This window comes from Triplophysa dalaica, chromosome 9 (assembly GCF_015846415.1).
Source record: "Triplophysa dalaica isolate WHDGS20190420 chromosome 9, ASM1584641v1, whole genome shotgun sequence".
In the NCBI taxonomy this organism is placed as follows: Eukaryota; Metazoa; Chordata; class Actinopteri; order Cypriniformes; family Nemacheilidae; genus Triplophysa; species Triplophysa dalaica.
In genome coordinates, this window is record NC_079550.1 from 13,551,125 (window position 1) to 13,576,553 (window position 25,429).

General features: G+C 39.5%; 1 protein-coding gene across 1 annotated transcript; it reads left to right on the plus strand.

The window, feature by feature from the left end:
- The first annotated feature begins 8,811 nt into the window (after positions 1-8,811).
- smtnl (smoothelin, like) lies at positions 8,812-24,910 on the plus strand. Its single transcript, XM_056757455.1, has 11 exons — positions 8,812-9,006; positions 9,236-9,355; positions 10,311-10,949; positions 19,842-19,923; positions 20,022-20,279; positions 20,370-20,432; positions 20,529-20,595; positions 20,715-20,858; positions 21,758-21,881; positions 23,039-23,190; positions 24,019-24,910. The coding sequence occupies exons 3-11, from the start codon at positions 10,461-10,463 to the stop codon at positions 24,143-24,145; spliced, it is 1,506 nt and encodes a 501-aa protein (XP_056613433.1). The 5' UTR covers positions 8,812-9,006; positions 9,236-9,355; positions 10,311-10,460; the 3' UTR covers positions 24,146-24,910.
- The last annotated feature ends 519 nt before the right edge of the window (positions 24,911-25,429 follow it).

The following is a 25,429-nucleotide window of genomic DNA, read 5'->3' on the forward strand; positions in this document are numbered from 1 at the left end:
CCTTATTCATCAAGCTCATTTCAGCGTCTTTTTTTGTACTTTTTATCCCCTTTTATTTTCTACGCTCTGTGTATCCTCCCTTCTTTCCTGTGTCTTTGTGTTTATGTGCATGTGTGTGTTTTGCTTTCCGGCAGTGTCCTGACCTTTTGAACCATGTGGCCTGTGTTTGAAGTCTGGTGGTGCAGAGATGTAGACGAGAGACTCTGGTAAGACCACTGCCCTAAATGAGAGACCTCACGTTTAACCAGCGGAATGAAAAATAGCATGGAAAGATCTATGCTTGCATTTGCCTCCCCAACCTGCATTAATCTGTCTGTGGTTTGTGACCTTAAATTGGAACCCTCACGTCTCTTTTCCCCAACTGTCTTTCCGTTCTCCTCATGTCTCGGTGTTCATCTCAATGGTCGAATTTCTTCCTCTGGCCAGGACTGCCGGGACTGGCTGACACTATGGCTTGACTTATTTTTAGAGTGTGAGATAGTTGGTTGGTGGACGATACGTCGTTTCACTGCATCTGATGACACCTGTGAAGAACATTGATATGTGTGTAGTAAAGATCTTGATGAATATGCTAAACATCACCACCATGGACTCTTAACAGTTGTGGAACAACATCACTATAAAGTTTTAAAGTTTTCACATCTAATTCAGTTTTCCTTAAACGGATAGCTCACCCAAAATAACCAAGATATAAACAAGTTTATAACATGCAATTTAATGAGTTCTCATGTGTACACATTTTAGCATCTGGAATATGATTTATGCCAATTTGATATCTATGAGATCATAGAAAATGCATTTACGAAGCTACAAATAGGACTCATGTGGGATCAATATTTTTGACATATTTAAAAGTTAGGATTGACATTTATGTTTAAATGCAGATGGCTGTCTAATATTATCCAAATGTATAAACACACTGAGAGTTTTAGTCTTACTGGGGAAACAACACATCAACACATAGAACCGTGTGAACGAATGTATGAAGGCTATTGAAGGCTATATGAGCTCTGGGAGGACTCGGCTAAAAGCGACGGTATCTAAGCAACTAGTGTTTATCACTAAATGTCAGTAAACATACAACGTACAGCATATCCACAATCACATTGCCTGTGGCCGTTTATTTTAAAAGCGTATCACACACAGAGAACAGAGGAGATGATTGTTCTGTGCTGTTTATGTGTGCAACAAAACCCGTAGATCCATGTAAAATTAATGCCAACTAACAAAACAAAACCTGATGAACGTGCTTAGCTGAAACAATAACACACCTTTGAATCATTTAAAGGGGTGCACAAACAGATAAGAGAAACAGAGTCACGCACCGCTGCACACAGACGCACTATTACGCTCAGCCTTTCTGCTGCCTTATTAGAAAATTTGGCAGCACTTGGTGTTACACATGTGTTCGCGTACGTGCACGCGGAGTCATGATGTCATGGGGCAGGCATACTAGAATGCTTAGCAAATCATTTAAAGCTTTAGACCGTATATGATTATATTCTTAGGATTGCCAGGAAATGTTGCCAGGTTTTTCCTTCAGTCATTTGGCTTTCCAGACGCAGAGGTGATTAAAGATGAAGCTGTCAGCTGAAAGTGAGCTTCAGAAGAATCTGACGCCACAAACTGAGTGATGGGTTTAACGTCCACGTAGTTTGCTATGCTATATAGAGTAATTGTAAGGGAGCAATCTTTGTCTTATGTTATTTCAGAAGAATCTGCAGTGAGTGGAAGCTCCAATGTTGTAAAATGATTCAAGACCTGACTAACGTAACAACAAGCATCCCGCTTTTGATGTTTTTTCGACTTTTGTAATTTGAATCCAGTGATGTGGTTCGATTTGCGTAGAAGAGTCTGAAGAAATGGACTCTTTTGGAAGAGAAGACCAGCTGAGGGTGCAGAGGTCAGCATCAGACACCCTCCCCTGCGGGCCAACAAGAGAAGGGTCAGAGGGTCAGATTCCCAGCCATTAAAAACTGTGGAAATGGAAAAACATTGCTGGCCACCGCCCTCCCCTGAACCCCCTCACCGGCCCACTGTCTTCTCGGACGCCCTCCGGTAGTCATCCACTCCATTTTATCAGGTCTATGGGGTCTTCTGTCTCTGTTTATCTTCCTCTCATTAGTCACTTTGTGTCTATACCCTCTCCTCTCCACTGTCAACTCTATAAAGTGTGTTTGGACAAGAACAAGAGTGGTCAATGGCTTTGGCGCCAATGCAGCCCTCCACATCTTTTTATTTGATAATGAGTGGCATTTATCAGAATATGGGTGTTCCCTGAAAGTTTTTGTACCATTGGTTCATTTTTATTTTAAAAAGTGCATGGTGATGTTCAGATTATAAAATAAGGTTGTGAGAGTTGTGCAATGACAGTAAAAATAGCACCTTAAAAATTTTAACGGGATAGTTCACCCCAAAATACAAATTCTGTCATAATTGACTTATAAATTTCTTCACTGGATGAACTGTTCCTTTCACTTGTCTTCACTTGAAAAAATAGTCGGATTTCTTACTTCACTGTATAAATAACTAGCTTTAAGTTTTTAACAGTGTACCTTTAAATCTATTGTTGGACACTGTTAGTCAGACAAACTAAACAAAAAATGACTTTGAAAAGTGTGCTTAACATTTAAAAGTCCAAATGTTTATATTTAAAGAAACACGGGGGGGGGGGGTCATGAGGCAAGTCCACTTGCTTATTACCTCATGTATAAATCCCATTTCTCCAAGATTTTTCATGCCCTAAGTACGATTTGTATGTTGCAACTCACTTTATAAAGCATTGTAATCTGTGCCCTGGGGTCAGAGGTAATGCTTGTCCAACAGGGTCGGCCTTCACTCACAGCAGTCAGCGGTGAGGGGATGAAGGGAGTGGACACATAAATAATTGGTCATGTCTGTGAGCGATGTGTGGGAGAACTCTGCTGGTAATCATTCATTTTCATTCTGTGCACAACACAAAGGGATTATTCTTACAGAGAAAGACATCGTCTCTCAACACCTCATTGCAGTTCAGGAATGGAGTCAGCTTTTTATGATAGGATCAAGGATACATAGCGACAACTGAATATATCAGTTCGCTGTCTTGTCTCTCCAGTTTTTAAAATGATGTCAAATCTCTTGCGCCTTTGCATTGATGGTCTTATCATTAACAGTGACATATGCCCAACAGTCGCCCTACCTCTTTGACCTCCCTGTCCCAACCCTGGTAACTGGATCAACACCACATACTCTAATCAAAAGTTGATGCTTTTGTATTCAATCACCTTCATCTACATATATTGCATCATCTGTATTTTATCATGTTGTGATCTTTATCTTGTAGGGTGCCCTGCTGCTAATGATTCGCAAAGTGTTCAAACCCGCAAGAGGCAGATGATGTTAGTGTACCACACACCCATATGCAGGTGAGTGTTCCCTACGTTTGGCAATGATCCCTCTCACAGGTGAGTACATACACGTAAGCCACGTCAAATCTTGCAACACTTTCATTCTGAGCTGACAGGTCCCCTAAAACAGGCTAATGAGTTTGATTTGTGTGAAAGGCCAGTTTACGTGCAAAGAGTTCATGTTAGAAGTGTGTTATATCTCACACTTTGTGGTCATACCAAAGTCTTTTTGTGCTCAAACAACTGAATGTTACACATGCACACACACACTCAGTTTAATTCACCTGCAGGGGCCTCTAAAGGGCCTCTCAGCCGTCATGGTGAACAGCACACACCAAATTAAAGATTTTGAAGGGGCTTACAGTCCCTCGCTTTCACACAAGCTTTTGTTTGGTTGTGGGTGTTTCGAGCACTGCTTTGAATAAACCTGAATTAGAGACTGTCACCTTAAAAGTTTCAAGTACAAAGCAGATTTTAAGAATTCAGGATGAACGTTTTCTTGATATGTGATGTAACCATTTAAATCAAAAAATGGGCACGAACGTTATTAAATTGGTGTTTTTTCAACACTTTGGCCTGGTGGACTTACTCTTTTTATGCAGTGATGGAAATGACACAAGGACGGGTAGTAAAATAAAATTGTGTATTTCAATTTGTGTAAAGTTCGAATATTTTATTAAAGAAATATTTAATACACAATATAATACACAATATCTGTCTATCATTTATTATTTCACTCTTAGTTTTAGATTATAAAAATGTACTTATACTTATTTTTTTTTGTGAATACTGAATGTTCATAATGGATAAAAATATTGAAGTGAAGGGCCAAAAACATAAAATGTATATTAAAGACAATTGTTAAACTATGTTAAAAAAAGCATAAAACATGTATGGTTTTAATATGACCTTCATATAACCAAAACAAATAGGTAAAACTTCTTTTGGGACATACAAGTGACCTCAGTTAAAGATACACACGTATTTAATTATAATCTGCACTATTGCACCAGTCAAAAGTGACGGGTTTATAAACGCATGTCAGTTATGTTACTTCCATATATTTTCATTTCATTTTTCGACAGGCTCTTAGCTTGTTTTTTCTTCTATTTTAGACTGTTATCGTATGTGCTGACATCAACCACTAATAGAAAAAATATGTTTTTCCTCTCCCAAGCGAGAACCAAAATGCACATTGTGAGCACAGCTCATGAAACTCTCATCTGGCACACCAGCACCATGGTCAAATAATCCGCACAGCCTTCCAAACTCATCCCTCTCAGCATGGTGACACTATGACCAATGATGATCTTCCAAATGCATAGTTGTGTGTCTGCTTCTTCATGTATGTGCGTGCTTAAAGACTAAGTGGCCTCACGTTCGTACGCTTGAAGGAAAATAATGATGTCATGCTGTATGAGGCAGCTGTGGGGCAGAGGATTCTGGGAGGTTAGCTGGGTTTCTGTGCAGCAGAGCAGATTGCAGAAACAATAGATGGATATGACAGAAATGTGATCTGGCACGAGTTGCTGTTATTGCATCACTCTTGTTTGCTGTAAAATCTATCACTGCTTAAGCAGTCTATTGGTCTTGGTATGGGGACAGTTTGATAGTTCCTGGTTCTCAGGAAACGGCTTCTCTACGCGAGTTTTTGGATTTGTTGTGTGTGTTATCCATGTTTTAAGCATCGGTATTTGCACATGTGCACAAATCCTTTATTGTATTTTTTTTCAAACAAACATTTTTCATTACAAATGATTCTACATGACAATTTGACTAACATACATATTGCTATATATTGTGTAGTATTTGGCATGTGTCCGTTTTGCTTTATGGCAGCATAATGTTAAATGTAATGTAAATATATTATTATATTATATTATAATTATTATATTATAATTATAATTATAATTATAATTATAATTATTATTATTAATATTATTATAATTATAAATGCATGCATTGGCTATAAGTTTGAACAAACCCCGATGGTGCATGTTATCACAACATCATTTCCTGCTGCTAAAGCTTTGTGGTGTACTTTATCTCATGCAATCTAAATGAGATTTCCACTTTCCAGAATGCTTTCATTGAGTATTCTCATTTCCCCATTGTTCTTTTTAAATGTTGAGCAAGGTGCAGACTAACAGTATATTTCATTTTGAAGGATTTTGTGGTTTTTCTAGTGTCATTGGAGAATGGAACATTAGCAAAACTCGACCTAAATCCAGATGTGATATTAAGGCATCACACGGTATTAATTACATATGCACTTGTGGCCATTTGTACTTACGAATCCCACATAAAGCATCTTATTTCAAGGATGAGATGATTTGGAATAACTTTCCTCAGTGCAAAAGAGATTCCAGAAGACCACTAGACCACTTTTTTACCGAGGATTAAATACAATGTTGACCATGGGGTTTAAGTACTCTTTCCCTAATAAGGCAGTAATTTTTTTTGCGGTGAGTCCTGATGTGGTATGGCACTAATCTTATAATATTCTCCATGGGCATGCTTACCCAGAGTCAAATGGTTTTTCTCAGAGTTTTTTTTTATTTATAGATCAGGAGCGGAATTTTAGTTGTCCTTCAATTTTTTATCATAAGTCATAAATGGGTCCATGAATCGTTGATATACAGTATGCATTTAGTAATACAAAATGCAAAAAAGGTTTTGAATCTTATGACTATTTGCCCTTCCCCATTGGCACTTCAAATTTCATTACGATTTACGTTTCCTGGAATGCGTTTCCATATTTGTATACAGTATGTTGTGTGGTTTAGCAAATGAACTTTTCTTTATTTGTATTTGCCCAGCATAGCAGTGAAGTATGGCTCAGTCAGCCCATCCTGGCTGCACAAGGAGATCTGGGCTGTAATTATTCGGAGCCAGGAATCTCAGGAGGTCGGCTGGGGTTTGGAGAATGTGTCCCCCTCCTCCACACCTCTGTTCCATTTCTCTCACAAGCGAAGGGCGATGGTTCACCCTCAAATAAAAACTCTGTTGTCATTTATTGATCCTCATGTCATTTAAACCTGTATATGTCTCTTTTATCTGTGAAACACAGAAGAGGATATTTTGAGAAAAGTGTCTCAGCTGTGTCAATGGAAGAAAATGATGTTTCTTCTTATGTGTTCTGCAGAAGAAAATGAGTCATACAGGTTTGGAATGACATGAGGGTGTGTAAGTGCTTTGAGAAATTTCTTTTTAGGGTCACTCTCTGAGTCCACAGCAGACCTATTTTAAATACAGGTCAGGCTACTTTGTACTGCATACGTAATGACGTCACCGCGTCTCGATGATGTGTGTCTGTCAGCCCATGTGTAGGTGCGTGAGCGCTTTATGTGACCACAAAGCCCCACCATTTCTGGTCCGATATATATAATCACTCTTCAACCGTAACTCACACCCCAGTTAAGCCTCCATAATTTGTGCCTCAGAGATGCCAAAATGATTGAAAAAAAAACAGTTTTATTGTTTTCTCTTTTGCTTTCCAAACTCCATGTCTCTTACTTGGCACCATGTGTGCTTCATTATATTAACTTGAAACAACTATGACATCATCATCTGGCCTTTTTCTGTTGAACGTGTTTAGACATCAGCGTTCCCATGGAAACTTTGATGTAACGGCCACGCAGACTTGTTTTCAGCACAGCCACAGCTGGCACGTGGTGAAGTGAATGGGGTTTTGTTTTTCGGAGGGATCACTTTGTCAACACCCATCTTGCAGATGAAGGCCAGACAGGGTTCTTATCGTCATTTATTCAAACTGAGAATGAAACCTTGTCGTTTAGATTGACGGTTTCACATTTTCTCAGTGCGATCAGACGTTTCGCTCCATACGCTATGTCATAATGGGCGAATGTGGTTGGGAAACCAGTATGTGCTGCTGTCTTTGTGGTTTAAACTGAGTGTTAAAGTGTGGTGAAGAAGAATGCATGATTTGTGGCTGCCCCCATTTTTGTTTACTACATGTTTCCCATGCCTCTCCTGAATTAAAAAAGCTGCCTTTTGAGTGAACTAATGAACAGTTTATAGAACATTTGAGAAAAGTCTCTTGTGTGTAGTAACAACTGTGGAAAGTCCAAAAAACTTACATCATTACAGAAAGCACAACAAACCTGTATTATTTGTCTTTTTACAGTGAAAGCAGACACGATTATCTGGCTTAACGGTTGTTTGTGTTAGCAAATCAGTTTTGTATGAATTTGTCACAATGACTGTATTCAGACCGTATGTTATGCATCTCGGTGAGTCATGACAAGATTATATGTCAGCTGTTGCCTAATATCCAAAGATCCCTGGGGCTCAGCAGCTCCCAGGGAACAAAAAAACGTTAGAGTCATAGTTTTACATTGGTCACATCCTTCTCTGTTGTAATACCTGCTCAGGTTATTTGTATCACTGATCTCCCCTCAGATAAGAGGCCTTGAGCATGTGGGGTCTTGCGCTGGTCCATCTCAGCGCTACTGATCCAAGTAGCATGTCTGATGCATTCCGCTCGGCTTGCGTCAATCTCTTCTGCATGCTCAGAATCACCAGCATCAATCATGGGATCAGATAAGGAAAAGAGATGCAGTCTGTGTTAGATATAATACAAACTACGGCATTGTGCCATTCCTTGAGTGTCTGCTGTTGATCTTGAGAGACATTTACAACCTGTCCCTGACGCAAAAGTCTGACATCATCGCAAGATGGAAATCTTATTTTGAAGACTGATGGGGAATGAACGAATCAGATTTTGGGTCATATTCAGATATCCCGACTCTGAAAGATTAAACCTGGTACACAGCATGGTATCTCCCTTCACCTCGGCCTTCACACACAGCTCTGTTATATAAACCCGACATGTCGACTGTGTACAGCTGTAAATCACCTCAGCTCTCCCACGGCTTCCAGTGTTTACAGTAAACAGTGGACGTGAATGTAAAGTTATTTCAGTCCGTTGACCAGGACTCATAGTAGTGGTCCGACCACAGGCTGTTATGCCCCAATGCGACCCAGAGCCCCCCACTACCTCATTATCTGATCTTTAGGAGTGTTTGCTCTCTCTGCGTCCTGCGGCACTCTTCCTTCCACCCACAAATGACAAACACATACGCAAACATCCCACTTTAAATCTATTGTTTCTGTCTTTTCAGTCTAAACAGTAAACTCGATTCTTGAAATGTAATCAATTACTATTTGGATTTGATTGATCATGAGAGAAATCAAGATGGTTTTGGATAAGAAGAATTTTGCAACGGCTTGAATTCTTTAGGCATTGTATTTAAATGTTAAAAGTCAAACTTTGAAGGTTAATTTAAATAAAAACATGAGATTAAGTAAATAATGGGTTTAAGTTTTGGGTGAACTGTCTCTTTAAATTATGCATTATCGTTTTAGGTGACCTGTCTCTTTAAATCTAACGTACATTTCAGTTTCCATAGCGTTAACGGACAACACTCTTTTTCGTGACCCCACCACCTGTAATCCTCCAAACTCAAAAAACAAAACGTGTGTCTGTTTTTATGTGATATGGGACATGACAGCTCCAGTGAGACTATAAGACAGTCAGCGATCTGCTGCTACAGTAACACGATCGCTGGCCTTTATCTGACAGATAAACCGCCGGGTGAGTTAGCAAGAGAGCGAGCGAGAGAGGGAGAGAGAGAGAGAGGGAGAGAGAGCTCAACTGTGTTGTGAAAGTGGAGATTAATACAAATACAGTGGAAAGCAGGAGGGTGAACTGGGGTAAACGGAGCTCTATCTCTGCTCCTTTTCTCTCTTGTTCCCACCCTCTCTCTCTCTTTGCTCTCTCTCTCTCTTTGCTCTCTCTCTTTGCTCCCTCCCCCGGACTGCAGGAGTTGTAGGAGTTTTACGTGACTGTGAGAGATCTACTTAGTACTTTAAAGGACGCCGGGCGAAGCTGTAACATTCATACTCAGCCGGGATATAACGAAAGTTTCGTACTGAATTCACAGGTTCGTAAACATACTCATACTCGCCCAGTATACATACTTAAGTAACGTGTTAACGTTTGTTTTCTCCGTTATGTTGGTTGAGCTTTGCTTGATATTTTCATTTATAGACATCTTCTTATCATCTTCTAATTTTCAGTTCATTTACTTTGCAAAATAATGTTTAAAAAAATTACTTAGTGCTTAGAACAAGCTTCTTGTAGGTCCAGGGTGTTGTGATGTGGTGGGAGGATCTATGTGTAAAGCTAAATATTTAGACATAAGGATGAGTCATATAGTGAAATGTATATACAGACCAACTAAATGTTTTTGTATGGACATAATAAAGACGTAATTTGTCTTTACAGGCTTTAGAATGATTTTTTGCACACAGATTGTTTTAACGCTTAAAACCTAATGGGAATTAAATACATGTTATGCCTTTGAATTACATTGACCAAACATTTTTTTTTAACTTAAAGTCAATCTTTATATGAATAGCAGTTAAATGCTTATAGAATTTAACTGAAGAACAAGATGAATTATGTTTTAATTTACTAAGTTCGGGAGGAACATGAGCAGATAATCAACCCTGCTGGTCCGCTATCAGCAATCACAGCATCTACCCTATCAGCACCAGAGATGCTTTCTACAAATAGACAAGCCGTCTTACCTGCTTTATCTCTACATTCTCCAAGCATCCCTCTAGCACCCCGGCTCCTCACCAGAAGCCTGTTTTCCCCCGCAGGATAACCGGGGGAGTGCTCTGGGTTCGGGCTAATACCGAGCTCGGAGCCCTCTCCCCGGACAAGGGCAGAGTACTCCGTGTCCGGAAGCATCTACCGAGTTCGGAGCCCTCTCCCCGGACAGCACACCACATACCCTGCATTATAATTTTATCTGCATACTCGAACTCGTGTAACTATACTTAGCTTGAAAATGTAGATGCAATGGTTCTGACTGTGTCTTACCTCAACAGGTCTTTATGGTATAGTTCCCTTGGATTTCTATGGATCTGGGACTGTAAACCATTTTAAAGAGAGACAAACAACAGAGGCAGATCTTATTTTGCTGTTGGATTCTCGGTTAGGGAGAAGAGAAGGTGTTAGTACCTGGACTCAAGGCGGAGATGGACGCAGGTCCTCTGGCATCAGTGGCCGAGGGTTCTCCGGAAGGAGAGACGGTGTGTGCTGCTTTGGCCCGCTACGAAAACACATTACGGGATGCCGTGCGCGAGATCCACATGGACGTCAGCGCTTTCAAGCTGGGCATTGAGCGGAGGTTGGAAGAGGCCATTCATATGAGTGGACCTTTGGGTCGAGCCGTGGCCCAATTGCAGCAAGAGAACCGGCAGCTCAGGGGCCAACTTGAGGCCCTCACTCGGCAGGTAGAGATGCTGACTGGTTCGGTGTGTGATAGAAGTCCCCTTCTTAGCGGAGAATCACCTCCACCGCAGATCAATAGCAACACCGCAGGGCGCCAATCTCCACCTTCTCTAAGCGGCACCGTGGCACCCATTGCGACAGCCCTGACTGGCTCTGCGAGTGGATCTGCCTCCAGCCCCAGCGCCACACGCTTCTCCAGCAGAGCCACCTTTGCAGTTACCAGCAAAACTAATGTGAGTAATGTGGAGCTGAGATGCGCGTGTGTGTGTGTGTGTGTGTAATGTGAGAATGTGTAGTAGGTAAAGCATGACATGCTGTGAGGTCATTCTGTACTTCCAGGAACAGGGTGATGCGATGGGGTGAGAGGAACTATGTGTAAAGCTAAATATTTAGACATGAGCAGGAGTGAAATGCTGAAACATATACAGACCCACTAAATGTTTTTGTAGAGATATAATAAAGACATAATTTGTCTCGACAGGCCTTGAAATGAGTTTTGTGTTTTATCATTTAGATCTTATAGTTTTATGGCTGAAAGGTTGGTTTGGAAAAAAAGGTTGCGATTAACTACAGTACCTTTCTAACAGATTGCGATATGTTATCCATAAATATAAATATAGTTGTCCAAAATATTTTTTGTACCAGGCTGTAAACAGGTTTTTCTCAGCTATAAATTTGGGCATTTTAACATGGGGCTCAGATTCTGTGATCTTGCTCTGTGGTGTAGCCAGTCTCTAGCATTTCAGTCACTTTCGTGTTTTTTTCAAGAGATAGACCAGAAGGTTTCCGCTTGCCAATGACTCGATAAGGTTTGAGATTGTGTCTGTTGTCCAGAGTAGTTCAACCTGTCACTTCGTAACAGCTGCTGAAAAAAAACCTCAGACCCATTTAACTTAAAACTTTGCGCTGTGATTACTCCTGACATCTGCTCTTTTCTTACGTTTCCGCTTAAGACGTACAAAAATACTTTACCATGCATGACATCGAATTGGCTTTCTCCATAAGGTCTTATTTGGGTGTCATGTTTTAGATTTGTTATCCTTGTCGTTTTAAATCATTGTAATTTGGTGGCTGGAAGTGCAGTTGACTTTGGCTGTGAGTGAGAGTCAGTAAACACAGGTAACACAAGGCTGTTATCTTCTCTGCCACATCCACACCTGTCAACCACATAATGAGAGAGAGCTGCATTCTGGGATTGTAAAACACTCAGAGACTGTTGTGGCAGGTTTGTGAAGCGCTCCCTACGCTTCGGTCACAGCCTGAAGGAAAAAGATGAGGAGAGAGAGAGTTGGCCTGTCTCCATGTGGCTGAGCTGTGAGCACCTGCAGATATCAGCAGTCCCAGACTTTATCTTTTTTCTAACTCCATGTCTGTGATTCCTGAGCCTGTTGTTTTGTTCTGGGGAAATACAGTTTATCCTGTGCTCAATCTCAGACTGCCGCCACTGTATCTGTGGTGCTTTTTTGTAATCTCTCAAACAAACTTTCATTCTTTGTCTCACGAAACACAGGTTCAGATGCTCTTATATGTGTGTATAGCTCAGTAATTCTTCTCCCGCAGCCGTCAATGTGATCTCATTAGTATTTCAAGGTATTTGTATTTAAAATAATTTATGGTTTCAAATTGATTTTGTTGGATATATTATTTTTATTTTTATTTTTTTACATTATCATTTTATTCTCTCTCTCTCTCTCTCTCTCTCTCTCTCTCTCTCTATATATATATATATATATATATATATATATATATATACCAAATTTCCTTTTTTAAGTTTCCTAAGTTTTCTCTAAATCAATTAATGAATAACACACACTTTAATATTAGATTCTATCATCAACAGTGTGTTAATTTGATCTTTTTTATAATATTTAAGCTTCGATGACAATTAAATTCCATTTAAAACGTTTTAGGCAAAGTTCTCTATCATCGTGCCTGATATCAGTTCCATCACTGAAAAGTTATTATTCGTATGTACTGTATCTGAAGTTATGCACATGTGTAAACGTTTATGTATCAGATACTGTAAATACGATAATAGTATGATGTATCTAAATGTAACTAAACGTCCAAATAGCTGTAAAACCAATGAGATCACATCACTCAACTCACAATTCTGTGGTTTCTCTGAGTAAATCTTAAACTGTGGTTCTCGCTGCCCTTTTATCTCAGTTTCCCATCCTATGTTGGGAGCATCTTGTTTTCCTCTCCGCTTTGAGAGTTCAGGAGACCAACAGCATGCCCTTTAGCTCTTCCCCCGCTCTGCGCTGTCTGTGCGGAAGAGCCCTGCATCGCTGTTGCCAATTACCGCAGCATTTCTGCGGTTTCAATGGACCATTGTGTCGACATTCAGCCTCATTTGAAGTACATTGGGTGAGTCGGGATTTAAAGAACACCCAGCCCACCCTCCTCCTTTCTTTCTCCACTGGGATTTGCCGCTGCTTGGCCTCTCGGAGTCACTCAAACTTAAATCACAGAGGACAGGTGCTTGGCCGAGAAGAACACCTGTGAACCGTGGTCTCGCCGCACGTTCACAATCCACCGCCTAAGCCTCTGAGCACAGAGAAGCCATTGCTCTTCATTAGTGCTGATGTGGATAAATTGTTGGAGGGTCAGTGGGTTATCTTTGATTCTACTGTGCCTCAACATAGTACTGCACTGTAAATGTCAGGCGCTTTGACTCCTGTCAGAGGACGTGTGTGTGTGTTTGGCTGTGGTTCTTCAGGGCATGTGAGCGAACGAGAGGAGATTGGGTTTGAAGAAAGATAAGATTTGCACGTCTGTTATCTGTGGAAACTGTTCTCAGTGGATGCATACTGGCACACGCAGTTGCCCACAGGGACTCAAGCATGCTTTCATTTGATTGTATATTGCCATTTAAGTGTTTTTAAGTCATACACTTCAGTTACATGAAGCTAGAAGGAATGTTTTTCGATAGCACAGCTTTAAATTTACTTTTGATGTTGTGAGTTTCCTGTATTCGGATCATCTGCCAGGTAGCCAAGCAGACCTCACAAGGCTTTAAAGGGTGAACATTTGTTTTCAAAGATTTTCTTAAGCATCTACATATGCCAAGGCTGTCGTACCACCAGGGTTTTATTTATGGGTCTAAAGCATGAAAATTTGCCTGCACAGTTTTACACCCTGGCTGGGTGTGCGAGTGGAGTTACAGGAGCTTACTCTAACGCGTTCATGTAGCGTGTGTACGTGTGTTGGTGTGAGATATGTTTAACATTTCTAGCCCAGCCTTGGGTCGACGCCAGAGCGCTCACAATGGAACAGATCGTTTTATCTTCTCCCGTCGCCCTGCCTGGATCTCCATGTCCAGCACAGATTCCTGGCAGAGGTGAAGGAGCGGAACAAAAACCTTTGCACAGTTATTAATACAGTGCAGTGCAGAAAAGAGAGTGAATAAAGAGTGATGGTGAGAAAGAGAGCAGAGAGTGAGAGAATGTGAGAAAGAGAGAAAAGATTGTGAATAAGGGAGCTGGGGAAAGGCATCCAACCGCTCCCATGATGCCCCTGGCTCTCTTAATTACTTCCAGACAATGCCATGTATTTCATCTCCGTGGTTACAGGTTAATAATTCTCTGTTTACGGGATGACCTCACTGCCCCTCAGGAACCATTGTCCTGCCTAGAAAGAATGCATATGCACCGGTACAGACATTTGGAGAGGATAGATTAGGAATTCCTGCTTTGTGAACTGTCTAGTGCAGTCCTTTTTGGTTATCTGAGCTCAAAGTCCTATCTAATTTGAGTGGAGTCATATTACCCCTTGTGTTTGCCCATGTGTTTGTTACTGGAGCAGGGTACAAGGCTGTTGAAAATTCAGCTGGTGGTGGGAAATGCTAAACCATTGCTAAGCTCTTAAATATTGAGTGGAAACTGGTCTGTAGTCTTAGAACGTTCAACCCCGTGATCCATGTGGTCTTTCTGACCCGGGGGCGGTACGTTTGACTACTGACCAGTTCTGTATTTTCAATGTGCAGGTGGGGCTGTAGATATACCTTTGGGCTACATCTCCATACTTATGCCACTGCAAATCATGTTGAAGACTGTTACATGGTTATGTGGCTTCAGTCAGCAGGGGTTTCTCAAGATTCATTGACCCATCTGGACATATGTTTTTATATACAGTAGTTTATACTGTATGTTCAACAATGTATAGTAAAGTTGAACTTTCTGTTGATATTTACAATGACTGAATCCAATAGTTCACCCAAAAAATTTACTCTAAATTTACATTTACTCACCATCTTGTCATTTCAAATCTGTAGGACATTTCTTTAATCCGCAGAACACAAAAAATATATTTTGTTGAATGTTGGTTACCGAACAACAGCTGTGCCCATTGACTTGCATAAGTTTTATGTCCATACTATAGAAGTCAATAGGTACCACTGTTTTGCCATTTACCAATATTCTTTAAAATATCTTCTTTTGTGTTTTGCAGAAGTATGAAAGTTCTACAGGTTTGAAATGACAAGAGGTGATTTTGGTGTGAACTATCCCTTTAAGTGAATTTTAGGGATCAGACCCAGTTTACACTGTAAATGTAGCTTCCAGTCCTTTAGTTGTCCCCTTCCATATGACACAGAAAAAATGTTCCAGTTTGTGTCTTACTGATGACAACCCTACTGCACACTTTGACGTTTTGTACAACTGTGCATCTATGAATTTGTGTGTGTGAATGTGTGAGTTTTTTTAAATGAAGCACAGCCGGCTTCCTGAGAGATCATCGGGAATGCTTGTAGTCAGGTTTTAGTTCACCCACCTCTGAACGTTCAAAAGACTCCCACTGTGTCTCTCTCTTCACAGGTTTTCCTTCAATTCTGTTATTTGCTTTAAGAGAGAAATTGTAGGCTTTGTTGTGCTTTGAAAAAACAGGTGTTTGGGCCACATTTTCCATGCACACTTGAGTTTGTGGAGGAAATTACAGAGCAAAGTCCCTTACAGATCTTCCGTGCCTGCAGACTTTCCAATATAGGCAACATCAGGAAAAACCACCTTTAAATTACCGCTGGTCAAACCAAAAACGTAACTTCAGTCACAGGTTTCAGGAATGCCTTAAAGTTCTCACACTCGTTCCGCTTTCCCTGTTTGTGAACCTCCAGCTCCAAAACTGAGCCAAGCTATACGTATATTGCAAAATATAAATAGCACCATCAACATGGTTTATTAATACCATAGAGGGCCTTGTAAGAGCTGCCTATCTGTGGGATTTGAGTGACAGAGGCTGGAATTAGCCCGCTGAGCTCTCTAAAGTTCTCCCACAAACATGCCCGCTATTGTTGTTTATGTTCCATCCCATTCCCCCGCCACCACAGTGTTCCAAGAGTCTCAAATGTCATTGAGAGGCAAAAATATCTCCTCAGATATGTTTAAAATCAGACGCACACACAAAGCACTTCATCAAAACTGCCATTCATCTCTATCAGTCTTTCTTCAAAACAACGTGTGCTATCAATGGTCGACTCACCACATTCTACAATGCATTTTTGTTACGCTCTTATTTCACTCACCATAAAGATTATATACAATAGAACCTTGTCAGGATCCTCAGAAAAACATTTTTTTTGCACCCCAGCATTGCTCAGTCAGACCGCCAGCACGCTGGGGAAAATCTTCATTTCGCTGTGGAGTGCAAACATGAGACATTTAGACTAGCGTGAACGTTTTTTATGAGAAGACTTCATTGTCTTCTTTAGTGCTGCTTTGTACATTCATTATGTTGTCTCATTACGAATGGGGTGTACGTGGTAACCGCATTCAAAGGTATTTGGTTTATTGTTTACGCAGAACAAAATGAACAAACCGAAGACTCCTAAATGCCTTTACTTGTTCTTTCACCTGCCTCAGTGTGACAAAGAGGACAGTTCACTAAAAAATGAAAATTCTGTCATCATTTACTCAACCTCAGATTGTTCCGAACCTGTATACATTTCTTTGTTCTGCTAAACACAAAGGAAGATATTTGTTAGAATGTCAGTAACCGAGCAGATCTCGTCCCCTATTGACTCCCATAGTATTTATTTTCCCTACTATGGCAGTTAATGAGGGACGAGATTTGTTTGGTTACTGACATTCTAACAAATATCTCCCATTGTGTTTAGCAGAACAAATACGTTTATTTTCATTCAGTCATCTATAGTTGTCTATTTTGTCTAGTCTATGAGACATCCGTGCTCTCCACAGGAGTCACATTGTTTTCAGCATCCTCGGTTATGGAGGAACAGTACGTACAGGAGACGGGTGACCCGTCGTGAGGACAAAGGGATGCACTGTCCACATTTTTCTCTCTTGTGTGGCTGAAAAACTTTTCTAAGTTTGCATTTTGCCTCCTTATTTCCTTCACTTGTTTTATTGCTCATTTCTGTTAATGGCATGACGCATTTAATGGGAAAAAGAATGAGTCGTTCCTGGAAAAATAACTGATGTAAGTATGTGTGTGTATCAGGGATGTCAGTGAACGTGAGGGATGGGTGGGGTCGGATTCCCACTAGACCTCTTAATTTAGCCTGGGGGCCATGCAGTAGGTGACCTTTGCTAAAACAGACCCCTGAACCGATACATTTTGGGAGGAATTTTAAATACAAACCTTAAAATTGTGGCTGCAGGGTGTGCAGTGGTTTACAAAAATACTAAAACCAGATAAAGAAAAGGACTTCTTGGAGGTTTTCAATCAGTGAGCATGCATTCTTGCCGGGCCACGTTTCTTCAGATATCCCCTGGAGGACTGACACATGACATAATGCAGCACTACAAGAGTGCTACAGCGTTATCGTTGGACTGAGCTGAGAAACTGGGTGTTCAGCCAACAAGTTGGATACATTTCACGGATAGGGTGCATTTTGTGTATCTCCTGTTCTCAGTAGGACAGACAGCTGCTCACGACGAACTTCGCCCATACGCACGCCCCTTTAACATTCTTTTGATGTGATGTCACCTGTTGTTTTCCTCACTGTTTCAATAAGTCTCTGCATCTGAGGGTGTTTTTTCCTCTTGTAAAACTTTATTCAAACATATTTTAACGCACTGTTAATTCTTAAGCATGCTTGTATTTGCATGCACTCATACCCTCAGCAAAAGGGCAAACACTTCCTTGTAGCCTTTGCTTGAAAGCACATTTTGTTTTGAGACTCAATAGTGGTGTGTAGGTGTACGGGAATGTGTTTATATTTCCATGTGTTTGCATGTACCAGTAAGAGCCATGCCACTTCACAAAGGAGCTTTTTAAAGCCCATACAGATACAGATGTAGACAGGCTGACAGGTCATTGATGGCAGCTCATGAGATTTGGTTTTCTTCCAGAGCATCAACAAACTGTCAGCCACTCTATCAGCTTTTGCTCATTTTGCTCATAGTTTGCTCATCGCAGCTAAAATTCCAAACATAGTGTATGTATCTTTAACACAATTTGATGGTTGAAGTCTAATGAAACAAAACTGTGAACTTCATGCGTCAGCATGGTCCAAAATTAACACACGCCAAGAGCTAAATGCAAATAAAAATCTGCATTGTTTCCAATAGACTGCTACATAATACATGACTTACGAATGTAACAATCCGAACCTCGCTGATGTAAATGTTTTTCCGATTCAAGACATATAAACGGAATACTAAATTAATCATCTTTCGCAGCTTGTGTATCTATCTTCCTATCAACATCCTATCAAAGAGTGAGCCTGAGTGGCTATGAAAGATAAAAATAGATGTGCAAAGCAGTCATATCTACACTGATGAGCCACAGGAACTCTGGGTGACTTGCACTATTAGTCTCCTTCAAACATTACAAGACACCATAGTGAGTCTGATATGGAAGCCGTCAATCAGATCTAGTCATTATTGTGATCAGATTACATCACTATGGCTGAATGTACCCTCCTGAAGAAACTCATTTGGAGACACTGAGGAATGTCCGATTCTTTCATCTCTCTGATTAAAGTTTATTGGATAATCACATTAGTTGTCTCATGGTCCTTATCCTGTTTCAGTGCTGGCTCGTTTAAGCTTAAGTGTAAAGATGGGACTAGGTCTTTTTTAAAGGATCCTCCTTTTTTAGTGGCACCGTCGATTGATATTCAATGGTATTGGGTACATTTATTACAACCCAAATGAAAATGTTGTTGTTCATCAACCTCATGAGAGATTATGGAGTTCTCAGTTCTGTGTGAGTTTTAGATTTTACTTTAAAAATTAGGAGAAATAAAGAAACAAGTGACACAATTGTTAAAACACATAACATTTTAAATATATTAAGAGCTGTAAAATAATGTAGACTGTATTGGTAAATAATCTGGTAAATTGAATTGTTTGAGATCATATTGAAATCTTCAACACTATTGACATTGTTGTCAAACCGTATTGCGTACATTTGTGTGATTTTTATGTGATATTTCTCAGGAGAAATGTCAGAGAATTAGGCAAAAGTTTCCAATTGCTCCTCATTTAATATCTAGGAGAAATTATTAAATATTAAATTGAATTATTCGACTTTTAAAGACATCTAAACTGTGTATTAACTTTCTTCTTGAAAACAGTGCCATTTGAGTACATAACTTATACATTTAAGGTGGATATTTTACTCAAAATGAAAGTCTTGAGTTTTTTGAAAAATACTGACAAAAATAGAGCTGCAAAAACTACAAAACACCACTAAACTATGAAAGAAAATGTGTGGTTCAATATTTATATATTAAGTTGTCTGAAACAATATGCTGTGTGTGTGTAAGATACAGATCGAAAATGGATTGTTCATTTTCATAATTCAACAAAGCCACTTATAACTAAAATACAATAAATTTAGCTGAAAGTGTTTTAAACAAATAATAGCTTAAAAACGAGCTTTTTACAAATATGTTTAAATGCATCAAATATACTTGTCAGTCAGCAGTCAGATAAGCTCATTAGAAGCTGTTGTCAGCTGTTCTGGGTTATTAATGTCACTACAACAGGTGATGAACAGAGAGGAAGCTGTTAAAGCAACATATGAAAATAAACATCACGGAGCTAAAACACTAGTTGATTAAGTCTGGAAAATATTTCTTAGACCGAGTGAAAGCATTGCAAAATTGGGACTGGTTTTAATAATCAAAGTAAATAAATATGCTTCTCTCTCTTTACCAGAGCATTGAGAGGGACGAACCAATTGACGTGGATCCAGCACCCGCTACCCAAGGGTTGGAGAATGGACATTTGCCTTCAGCAGGTATTACGCGTCAATCCTTCAGTGTTCCAAGAAGTTATGCTTTTTCAGTGGTTTTATAATTACCCACAAACCATGTTAACCTCCCTCTATCCAATCAGAGAACTCCACTGTGCCTTTAAGGGAAAACTCACCGGCCAATGGTGTGTCACAAGAACACACAGCACCTGTACCTATGGCATTGCCACACTTGCCCATCACAGCAACTACCAAAGTAGCTGATTCTCCAGTTATGAAGAGTCCAGAATCCCCTGGTAGCCCGATGCAAGCAATGCCTTCGCCTATAACAGATTCAATAACAAACAGTCAGCCGCTCACCAGTAATAACCAGCCACAACCTGAATCAACTGTTCATGCAGGTATGAAAGTTATAGAGTCAGTGAGGCTTCAGATGAACAAATATAAACTTTGGCTGCTTTTCAAGTGTTGTTTTGGTCCTTTGGTTACAGTATCATCTATAAAAACATGGGCTCCAACTCCTGCTAGGACTATGGGTTCTCCAAGGCTTACTGGTAGAGACACTTTCATTCCAAGCTCATATACTCAAGATGTATTTGAATCATCTCATTGTTTTTGCTTTACTCTGTTTTGTCTCATATATCTTTCAGAGAATCCGTCTTCTGCTCCGGCAAAGTCAGTGACTTACTCTGGGCTGTACCCACACAATACAGAAAGGTGGGTCAATATTTCAATATTCTACTGTTGTATGTATAGCTATACAGTTTTGTCCAATACTGAAGGCAATCACACATCACTGGAAATGTTTCTTTGGCCTTTCTATCTCTGTTTATCAGGAATGTGGATATGGCCGGAGATTTAGCCTTTGGTAGAGGTATTGAACGCAGACGGGAGCTCTTTAGGTCACAAACTCTACCTCGAAACATTGGAGCCCAAGCACGCAGGTCCATTTTCGAGAGGCTGGATTCTGAGAACAACAAGTAATTGAGTCTTCTGATCAATGTACAGTGGGGCCAGAGACTGTAGATTAATCTGGAATTGAAAGTCCAGTTTACATTACATATTATAATTATTCATTTGGCAGACGCTTTTATCCAAAGCTTACTTACAAGTAGGAGAGCAAATAAACACTTTGTCGACACGCTTAAAAACAGTACCGTTAGTTTACAAAGCCATGCTACAAGGAGGATTAAAGCTGAAGTAAGCAAGGTAGAACACGAGATATATATATTTTTATACACGACAGTTTAACCCTAAAACAGAAAGGTTTAGAATTAAAATAGGGTTATGATGAAAATAGAGGAAATATTTTATAACATTTCTGCACTATTTGTAAATATCTAAACACATTAATTTGAATTGTTATGCTGTTAATAGATCAATTTGGAGATTTTAGTGGCATCTAGTGGTGAGATTGAGAAATGCAACCAATGGCTCATTCCAACCCTCACTTTCGAAGCACTACGGCTGCTCTAACAGGTCAAAGATGCCGTCATGTTTTTGCTTCTTTGCCGAAAGAGATAGCGTATTTACGAAACGTGCTCTGTAGAGCAGTTTGTCCGTTTAGGGCTACTATAGAAATAACATGGTGAATTCCATTCAAGGGGACCCATTGTGTATGTAGATAGAAATAGCTCTTTATAAGGTAAATAAAACATAACGCTAAATTATTTAAGGTCTTACACATCTGAACACATAGTTATGTATTTTATATTGCATATCTGTCAATAGATCATCCTAAATTTTCGCATTTTCATTTGTAGTCAACTGTGCCCCTCTGTGTCATATCTAGTCTTGCATATCCATTGAAACATGAAATTTCTCATTTGCTGCTTTCATTTATCTAAGCTTATCCTTGCTTTGATCCTTTCCATCTCAGTCGTCCCAAGCCTGTTGATTCCAAGCCAAAGCTTAAACGATCTCAGAGTTTTGGAGTGTCCAGTGCCAGCAGTATCAAGCAGATTCTTTTGGAGTGGTGCCGGTCCAAGACCATTGGGTACCAGGTAAGACATTCTAAAGATGTAATTTTATCTCAAAACAAAAGAGAAACGTCACCAGGAGCTTTGCACTCTTTCCATGGAAAACAGACCAGGGAAAGATCCACAAACATTCCAGCCCGGTAAAAAGAGGATTATCACACCTCACAGGGCTTGCTATAGTGTTGTTTTTAGTTTAGGCGCTTTATAAAGTGTTATTCTGTTAATTAACTTCAACCGGTGACTTTATTAACAAGGTTAAGAGCGCTTATGAACATTATAGCCTAAGTGTGAGGTGAATCTGAAGCTATACTGTGCCTGGCACTAGTGTAGCTTTGAAAACCATTCCATATGGCTCCGGTTAGAAATGGTAATGAAATAGTCAAAGCTTATTTAAAATTAGGAGTAAACACTATGTAAACAGCAGAACCGAAGTGGCCAGCTTACAACAACGCACGACAATTTAGATTTCCCTGAGCGACCCAGCAGACAGGCTTATATTTACCAGCTCTGGATGAGTAGTCAACGGTGATAAATGATGACGTGTGGAGACAGACCCAGCTGATGATGATAAGAGCCAGACAACAATAAAACATTCCTCATCTGCTTAGACTCAAAAAACAGGTCTGGAAAGTTTTAAAGGAACTTCAGTATCATTGCTCTGATTTAGGCAAAAATTATGCTTGAGGATTAAAATTAGTTCATGGCACTTTATGATCTATACTATCACACTGACTGTTTTATCATTTATGATTGTTTTATAGCATTTTAAATGTGTAAAGGCAACATGAAACACCACTTGTAACTCATTTTTCTTCAGTAATGTGATGAATGTCCGAGTGATACATCCCATTGTCACACATTTTAAATCTACCAAAATTATTGTTAGGTTTTTGAAAGGCTGCATGATCTACACATGTGTAAATAATGAAAAGCTACAGTATTGGCAAACACTATATTTTCCCACCCGCAAAGCCTTGGTGATGTCAGCAAAAGGATGACTTTTTAAAGTTAATAAAAGGCAATCTTTTTTTCTTTTTCTTAAAACCTTGCACTGACAAATCATGCAACACTAAGACCAGAAATATTGTAGTCAATTTTGATTTCATTTGAACTTTAAGATGTAAACAGTGGGATGTCTATGAAATATTACCCCTCACTCTCTCTCTCTTATCAATCTGTAGAATATCGACATTCAGAACTTCTCAAGCAGTTGGAGCGACGGCATGGCATTCTGCGCTCTGGTCCACTCATTCTTCCCCACAGAGTTTGACTACAATGTGCTGTCCCCCGCTGAGCGCAAACATAACTTCGAGTTGGCATTCAGCACTGCAGAGTAAGTCACTGCAATGAAGAAAACATTGGCTTTTGAAAATGGCATGTAGATGTCAACACAGTAGTAGTGTGTTAACCTATAGAAGAGTGGAGTAGTCTCGCTATCATCTTTTTTTCAAACATTATAAAAGCAGGGCAGGGTTTGAATAATGCTGGATGATATTTAAACACCTGTATACTTTTCTCAGGGTGTAAAAGAAAGATGAAAGTATTATGGTACGTCTGTGGTTTTTGTGTGGTGTTCTATGTCAAGTTGGAGTTTGACAGATGTGGTCGCTGATTAAACGATCCTAAAAATTCCCCTTATATGTTCTACTGTTAAAATAACCGAATATGGGTTTGGACTGACCCACAGATAGACTATTCCTTTAAAGGAGCTAATAAATTATATAAGTATTTTAATGAGAACAAATTGGATAGATGACACGTGAACCTAATATGACCTGAACATTACGCCTAAGTTCTCACAAATCCTCTGCAGTTGTGCATCTCATCACCTCACAATAAGACACGCAAGATTGTGTTACTTAGTTTCCGATGGATCTGAAGGTAGGATGTCTGTAACCCGCACTTGAAACCAGCAAAGCATGCCAACAAATCCCTGTTGAGTTTAGAGAAACCTCCCCTTACCCTCAACTGGCTACTCAGACCTGATAGTCCTGAAGTATGACGTCAAGATCTTCTATGAACTTCTCTGCCTCAATTCGACACTTGTGTCTAAAACTACAGCATGAACATTATCGAAACATATGTATTACAGATGTACCCCAGTCACAAGACATAATAACCACAAGAGAGTAAAGTTATTTTTTCTGATCTCTATTTACAGGAAGAAAGCTGGCTGTGATAGACTCATTGAAGTGGAGGACATGATGGTGATGGGAAGAAAGCCAGACCCCATGTGTGTTTTTACCTACGTCCAATCTCTATATAACCACTTGCGCAAATTTGAATGAGGTCTCAGCCGATTCAGTCCTGGCTGACAATGCTGCACTGCCCACTGCTGGACAAAATTGAACTCTGAGACAATAACCATAGTTTGGGGTTGCAAAATGTCCATAGGAATCAATGTTGTTAGTCTAGCATCTATTTTTGCTTTATTTCATCAACTATTTATAGAGTTGAGTTAGACTCACATGAGGCTGTATCCCTGCCATTCTTCAATCAATCGACACTTGGTACGCATCATCGAGACCTGGTCCATGCAATATTTTGGAACAGCTTTACCTATGGGTCACAAGTTTTGAAAAGTTTCATAATTTTTGAAATGTTTATCAGAAAAGCTTGATCTCTGTGTTAACGGATTCCTTGAGTCATACAGAATCTCATGATTATGATTTTACCAGGAGTAAAAATTTTACCATATCGGCACAAAATCTGTCATACGTTTTTACATAAACTTTTATACATTTTTCTGAAATTAATTTTCTCACAAGCTTTATTTTCTCTGGTTTGAGCCGATTCCATTGATGTCTGATTTGTCATTTCAGCATTCTGTTCATGTTATTTTAAAACTTATGAAAAACAGTTTTCTTGTTACACCTATTACAAATTTGGTCACATTTTTCCAAACTTGGCTCATATTATCTTTAGACTGAGCCACACAGAAATTACTGAGTATTTTTTTTATATTTGCTGCCATATTCATGAAATACCTCTCTAAATTGACCGTGCTTTCACTTTCTTATAATAAAGTAATCTGATGGTATATAATGTGGTGAATTAATACACAGAATCTTCATTATTAGTTTATTCTCACTCTAGGTATTTGTTTTAAATGTATTTCGGTCATTTTTTCTCTGTGCTACAATTGCAGCACCTTCAATGATTGGCCCATAACGCTGCTTGCAGCTCCGACAAGTCTCTGCAGCAGCCTGGGTAAAGCATGTCAACTGAGTGGAACAATTTTCTAAACCGCAAGACTTGAGTCTTTGAGTGTCTGGGTTTGAATCCTGTGTAGTGTCACGTTTATATATTATAAAGTCAATATTCTGATTTCATTTTCACCTATTCTTCTAAACCTCTTTTTTCAAGTTGGCTAAAGTTACTATTTCTGCTGTTGTGGCTCTGTGCAGCAGTATTGTTTTTTGGATATTTAAATGCAAAAATCTTACAAATTGTGCCTTTAATGGCAACTTAAAAAAACATATATTTTTATGTTTAATTATATAAAGGTCTACACTTATTGTGAATGTGGGCACAAAATCTCAAGTTAGTTAATATTAACCCTAGGGCCAAAA